A 7,668-nucleotide genomic window follows, 5' to 3' on the forward strand; every position below is an offset into this window, starting at 1 on the left:
ATACAAATGACCAATAAGCACATGAGAAGATGCTCAATATCACTATTCATTAGGAGAATGCAAATCAAAACTACAATGAGATACCACCTCACACAATCAGGATGACTTGTATTAAAAAACTAGAAAATAACAAGTGTTGACAAGAATATGGAGAAATTGGAATCTTTGTACACTGTTGGTAGGAATGGTACAGTTATTATAGAAAACAATATGGCATTTCCTCAAAAAATTAAATGTGGAATCACCATATGATCAAGCAATTCTATTTCTAAGTATATACCCAAAATAATTGAAAGTAGGTTCTTGAAGAGATATTTGTACACATGTTCATAGCAGCGTTATTTACAATAGCTAAAATGTGAAAGCAACCCAAGTGTCCATTGATGGATGAAAAGATAAGTAATATGTGATATATACGTATGATGAACAATTCAGCCTTAAAAAGGAAGGAAATTCTGAACTGTGCTACAACATGGATGAACTCTGAGGATACTAAGCTAAGTAAAATAATACAGTCACGAAAAGACAAATAATGTATGATTCCATTATACAAAGTACTAAGAGTAGTCAAAATCATAGAGAAAGAAAGTAAAATGCTGGTTGTCAGGGCTGGAGAGAGGAGGAAATGGGCTAGTATTGTTTAATGGGTATTGAGCTTCCATTTTACAATACGAAAAGAGTTCTGGAGATGGATGGTGGTGATGGTTGTGTAACATTATTAATGTATTTAGTATCACTAAACTGTACAGTTAAAAAGAGTTAATATGGTAAATTTCATGTTATTTGTATTTTACCACAATAAAAAAATTTGAAAAAAATTCAGACAGGTAATTTCAGCATTAAGATTGCTTTTCCCTGAGGTTTTGCTGATAGTGAAGAGCATCTAAAAAACTAAACATCATGTTTAACAGAGTTGAGGGCCCTGTTAAACACTTCATATTTTTGGTTGACAACCCCCAGGGATGAAGCCTAGTAGTAAAGAAACACTGGAAGTAAACCACACATACTACAGCATAGTATTTTTTGCACAGAAGAATCCTGGTAATTATATTAATATTATCCTAGATTATCAGTGCTTGAGTTGCCTGGTAAAATCAAAGAAAAAAATTTCTTCCAGAAAAAGATGTCAACTTAAGTCTTAAATAAATTCTACACACAACTTTTCAAATAGAAAGAATAGCATAAAATTAACAAATACAAGATATAAGAGCAAACAAGACAACAAGAACAAAAGACATCTTAAATAAAACAGTGGAGAGTCACAGGAGCTTCAGACATCAAAAATTTCAGACACAGATTTTAAACAACATAATCAACGAGATTAAATAAAAGATACAGCATTTCCAGAGAACTAGAAACTATAAAACATGACATAACAGACCTAACAAAGAACCAAAGAGAAATTATAGAAATAAAAAATATAATAACTGAAATTAGGAACTAAATAAATGTGAATAACAACAGATTAGACACAGTTTAAGAGACAAACTGTAAACTGGAAAATAAGTCAAAAGAAAATACCCAGAATAGGATGGAATACAGAAGACAGGGTATGAGAGGATAAATAGGGTCTAACATACATTTAATTGGAATCTCAGAATGAGAGGAGATAAAAAGTTAGAAATAATATTGGTACAGATATCAGCTTTTCCAAAGCCGATAAAAGATGTCAAAGCCGCAGATTTAATAACCTTGAGTTGGATATATAAAAGCAAACCCATGCCTCATTTTAGAGTAGAACTATAAAAAACAAAATATATACATAATACTAAAGCAACTGGAGAAAAGACATATTATCTTCAAAAGAACAATAATTAGCCTAAGAGCTAATACAGTAGTCCCCCCTTGTCCACTTGTCCACTTGTCCATGGTTTTTCTTTCTACAGTTCAGTTACCTGCAGACAACTTCGTTCTGAAATTATTAAATAGAACATTCCAGAAATAAACTCATAAGTTTTAAATTTGCGCTGTTCTGAGTAGTGTGATAAAATCTTGCACTGTCCCACTTTGTCCAACCTGGGACATAAATCATCCCTTCATCCAGCATATTTATGCTGCATATGCTACCTGCCGATTAGTCACTTAGTAGCTGTCTTGGTTATCAGAGCGACTGTCGTGGCATGACAATACTTGTGTTCACGTAACCCTTATTTAATAATGGCCTCAAAGCATAAGAATAGTGATGCTGGTGATTTGAATATACCAAAGAGGAGCCATAAAGTGCTTCCTTTAAGTGAAAAGATGACTATAGTAGAATAAGATATTTAGGGGGTGGGGGCGGAGATTGGAGGGGAGAGAGACTACATTCACAAACTTTTATTATAGTATATTATCATAATTTTTCTATTTTATTTGTTTTTGTTGTTAATCTCTTATCATGCCTAATTCATAAATTAAGCTTTATCATAGGTACGTATGCATGGGGAAAACATAGTGTATATAGTGTGCAGTATTATCTGAGGCTCCAGGTATCCACTGGGGGTCTTGGAATGTATCCCCTGTGGATAATGGGGGACTACTGTATTTTAACAGAAATATTAAAAGCTAGAAGATAACAAAATGATACCTTCCAAGTGCTGAAAGAAAATAAGTACCAATCTATAATTCTATACCCAACAAAAATAATTTAAAATAAAAGTGACCACAACATTAATGAACACTGAAAACATTATGTAAATGAAAGATGCCAGGCACAAAAGACCACATATTGTGCAGTTTCATTTATATGAAATGTCTAGAATAGGCAAATCCATAGAGAAAGTAGGTAAGTGGTTACCAGGGGCTAAAGGAGGGAGAAAATGGAAAGTGATTGTTAATGAGATGATGAGATGGTGCTTCTTTTAGGGGTGATAAAATGTTCTGGAATCATATAGAGGTAACAGTTGCACAACTTTGTAAACATACTGAAAATCAGTGAATTATATACCTCAACATGATTAAAAGGGTGAATTTTATGTTATGTAAACTTTATCTCAGTAAAAAAAAAAAAAAAAAAAAAGAAAGTAATAAATTATTAAACAAAGAATTATTCACCAGCAGACCCCATACCAAAGTTAATACCAAAGAGTATTTTTCCAGGCTGAAAAAAAATAATTCCATTTTAAAAAAAGAATAATAAAAAGGGTAAATTTGTGGGCCAACCTAAATGAATAAAATAATATACTATATTAAATAATGATAATATTTTTGAGAGTATTATGAGATCTCAAGTTTGAGAAATATTAAATTACTGAATAGGGCCAAGTAAGAATTGGAGGGTAATCTTTTCAGAGAAGTCTTTTGATTCTATGGTTCATGAAAGGCTAGAAATCAGAGGCACAATCTCTTTAAAATTACTAATCTCAGGAGTTCTACTCCTAATTTATAATAGACACAGGAAGTATAACCCTCTAATATCTATCATTGAAATATAAGAACTCATGTGAAAAAATCAAGGTATAAGTTTTCAATTTGTATTTAATTTTTAGATTCTTAAAAAATCTTACTATTACAGAAAAACGCTTGGCACATAAAAAGTTGTACCTACCCTTTATCAATCATGTCGTCCTTAGGAGAAATTGAATACAAAGCCTCACTCTTCTGTTTCTGAATTGCTGTTTTTACTCTAGGTTTCTTGGGAGATTTAGGAGTTTGTACTAAACTGGATTCTTCTTTCTAAAAAGTGGTAAGATAATGAACAAAGTTAAAAATGAGAAAAATGAAAAAAAATGAGAAAAATGAAAAAAAAAAACCCAACAGAATAAAGCATAACTCTACACATTTACCTAAAATTTGTTTTGATCACTAGAGGATTTCTTCCCTCACTCTACCACCTATTATGCTTCCCACTAGAACAAAAGTGTTCTTCTCAAACTCCCACTTTTATGCCACCAGAAGGATGAAAGTCTTACAGCTATTTAGACTCTGAAAAAAGAAAGGCCAAAGGCTTTATTTCCCTACATCATTGTGAAAAAAGACTCTTTCTTGGAGGAAAAACGCTGCAAAAACTTTTCTTTATTCTATAACTGAATAGGTTTTAGTGTGTGTGTGTGTGTGTGTGTGTGTGTGTGTGTGTGTGTGTGTGTGCGCGCGCGCACGCACACGCGCACGCGCACATGCGTGCATGCACCTGCATGCACATGGGAGCGTGGAAAATGGAGGTGGTATTCTGGGGAAAAGATGCAAGAATATCTTTGGTCCATAATAGAGACCTGTATCTTAACAGAGTTATTTCCTTCCATTGCTGGACATTTTATATTCATGGTTATTATTCCCATTCTTAAATGTTCTTTATGGTAAAAGTTACTATTTAAATCCAAAATATGAGATGCTACATGCATGAATCAAAAAAGTATAAACACCTAAATGTTAAAACGGAGGAAAAAAGAATCAATTATCAGAGTATGGGATATACATAAATGTAACATTATATATAATCCTTAAAAGTAAGGATTATGAAGCATGGAAAATTGTTGATGATATTAAAAGAAAAAAATCAGTATACAAAAGTATAAGTTCATTAAAACTAGGAATTCACAAGTCTAAGAGAAAATAAATAAGTTAATAGGTGTCTAGAAGTAGTGAGAGCAGAAGTGATTTGTCTCTTCAGTTTCTAAATGTACAGTAGTTTTATTTTTATAACTTGAAAAAGTGTAAACTTTTCTTATATGTCAACTTCTATTAGAATGTAATACATGTCGCTGGAGAGCAAGGATGTTGTGATGTTTCATTATCCAAAATAAATAACAAATCTTATATATGTACACTCTAGGTACCTAACGACTACTACTATTTTTTTCAGAATTCTATAAACAAGATTAATTACTGAAGCATGTTTTACATATAACTTCCTAGGTATCAGGGCTCACATCTGTTTCGGTAATTTTTCAGCATGACATTAAGCAGCAGTCAATAAATGAGTGGTACCACAGGGTACCACTGAGCTTATTAAAAGTGTACCATACAAAAGCGGTCAAATTCATAGAAGCAGAAAGTAACACGGTTGGTACCAGAGGCTGCGGGAGGGGAAAGGGCAATTGTTTAATGAGTATATAGTTTCAGATTTACAAGACAAAAAGTTCTGGAGATCTGTTTCACAACACAAATATACTTACTTCTGAAATGTGCATTTGAAAATGGTTAAGCTAGTTCATTTTGTTGCATATTTTTTTCCACAATAAAAAGGTTTTTAAAAGTTTTTTAAGTGTATTATATAGAGAAAAGGCTAAATTACAATTTTTGAGCTTTCTGGCTCAGGTGAAAACTAGAAGAGTAACAAGAAAGTAACTGATGGAGGAAAAAAACTGACAAAAGGGCACAGTAGAATGGGCTTGGGGGGACAGGTAGATAAAAGAACTGTCCCATATTGTGATTGTGATGGTAGTTACACAATGTATACATTTGTCATGATCCACAGAACTGTACACTAAAAAGTGTGAATATTACAGTATGTAAATTATGCCTTAACTTTTTAAACGACAAAAACAAAGAAAATAGAATTGAGTTCTACCCCTTCGAGTGTTTTTTGCCAAGGAAAGACACAGTGAGATCAAAATGAGTCATCCAACTAGAAAATATCAATGACAAAATATGGTAAGATTACTCAGGAAACCGAGAAAGAGAACAGATGAGACTTATAGTCATGTTTATGCCACGTTTTACACAGGCCAGTCTCTCCCCATTCCTTCAGCACCGTGCTCTTATTCAAGTTCCTTTCACTGATCACACCACTTACTTCTTCTTCCCCCGTGCCTCTCAAATGTTGTGCAATGCTATCTGTACAGATGTTTACATGTTATCAGATGATGTGCTCCTTACATTACCCCTCTAAGATATGTATTAACTTGGTGATTAAGTCACTAAGTCAAATAGGCTAACAGGGAAGATTAGATTTATCACTGGAGTGGTACACAAAAAGGCCACAAGGTATGAAGTTCAGAAAAATGTCAAAATGATGGATAAGAAACCATTAGTGCTCTAAAGTGACACTGACTCAAAGTGTGGTCCCAAGACCAGCAGCAAAAGTATCACCTGGGAAGGATTTTGTTAAAAATGCAAATCCTTGGGCCACACCCTAGACCTGCTGAATCATGTTCTCCCAGTGGAACTCAGGAATCTGTTTTAAAAGCTCTTTGTTATCTTAAAGAACAACCAGCGATAGCAGTGCTTTGCATACAAATCACTAGGAATCTTATTAAAATGTAGATTCTAAAATATGACTCTAATGTTCAGACAGGTTGAGATCTCAGTTTTAAGCCAACCCCCTAATTTAACAAAGTGACTCAAACCCATTCCAGATCAGTTAAATCAGAATTTCTGAAGGTCGGACCCAGGCATCAGTATATTTTAAAGCTTTCTATCTGATTCTAAGATATATGGATCTAAGGTTAACAAATCACTGACAGGGAAAAACTGTCCCTCCAGCTCTAAAACACTAGTTATTGAAGTAAAACTATGCTGGCTGGAAAATTACTGTTTGGCTATTGACCAAGGGAACATAATGCTCTAACAATAAGCTTTCTGCTTCTGTACCCCACACTTGCACAACCAACCTGTGGGTTGACAGTTAGTAAAAAGAAAAAAAATAGACTTGTGTGTTCAAACAGGATGAAGAAAAGGGGTTTAGGGCTTAAAAACCCTGTACCTCTACATTTCGGGGCTGCTTAATTTGGGGTCTGCGTACCCCTGGCAGACCCAGCTGGCTGAATAAAGAGTGTGTTTCCTATAACTCACTGCTTTCTAGTGGTCTGTGTGTCTACTGGGGGCTGGTGGCTACAACATTTGGAGGCCCCAGCGAGATCTTAGAGAGTGGCCCTGAGATCTAAGACTGGACTGGCCTCCAAAATGGTTGCTGTCCCTGTTACGGACTCAAAGGGGTGGCCACCTGAGTCGTTCCAGGGCCCTTGAATGCCGTGACGGGGTCAATGCAATCGTCACAGACGCAATCTTTAGGACGCACTCTTTGTTCCTGATCCCAACAGGAATCTCTGAGGCCTCGATGTCTGGATAAAAAGGTACTTTTCTGTTTCTTTTGACTAGTCATTGTGGGGTCTGTGGAGAGACTGGACGCAGTCATATCTCCCGGACCGTGGCCAGGCCGCAGGACGCCAACTCCTGTTCCCTGTCATCGGGTTCTGTCTATTGTCTTTGGTCTTGTCTGGGTTGTAGGTGGCAGACCTCTCCGGGTCCACCTACACCCCAGTAATTATTCTTGTCTGAGTGTCTGTCTTGTGTTTTCCGCGTAAGCGATGTGGGGAGGCCCTGAGTTCACAGAAGACACTCTTGGGGTGTCTCCTGCGACATTTCAAAGAAGGGTTTGTAGAGGGAGCTGACTATGGCATAAAGTTTTCTCCAGGCAGCCTAAGAACATTGTGTGAAGTTGAGAGGCCATCTTTTGGTGTAAACTGGCCTCCGGAGGGTTCTTTTGACAGGGGTTTAATGAGGAATGTTTGGAAGATTGTCACGGGAGACCCGGAACATCCTGATCAGTTTCCCTACATTGATCAATGGTTAAACCTTGTTCAGAACTCCCCTCCTTGGCTCCGCCGGTGTGCCCTTTCTCTAGGGGCACGAGTCTTAGTTGTGGGTACCCCGAAACATACGGCAACTGAATCTCCAAGACAGCCCAGTCCCTCAGTCCTCCAATCTCCACTGGAGGACAGTGGCCTTCCCCCACCCTATAATCCAGGA

General features: G+C 36.0%; 1 protein-coding gene across 1 annotated transcript in view; it reads right to left on the minus strand.

The window, feature by feature from the left end:
- RGS22 (regulator of G protein signaling 22) overlaps positions 1-7,668 on the minus strand; it is a 185,638-nt gene that overhangs the window by 81,626 nt on the left and 96,344 nt on the right. The window contains exon 11 of the mRNA XM_023521020.1: positions 3,527-3,654. Within this exon, the coding sequence (XP_023376788.1) occupies positions 3,527-3,654 (128 nt within the window). The remainder of the gene's footprint in view (positions 1-3,526; positions 3,655-7,668) is intronic.

Source organism: Pteropus vampyrus, unplaced genomic scaffold, assembly GCF_000151845.1.
Source record: "Pteropus vampyrus isolate Shadow unplaced genomic scaffold, Pvam_2.0 Scaffold287, whole genome shotgun sequence".
In the NCBI taxonomy this organism is placed as follows: domain Eukaryota; kingdom Metazoa; phylum Chordata; class Mammalia; order Chiroptera; family Pteropodidae; genus Pteropus; species Pteropus vampyrus.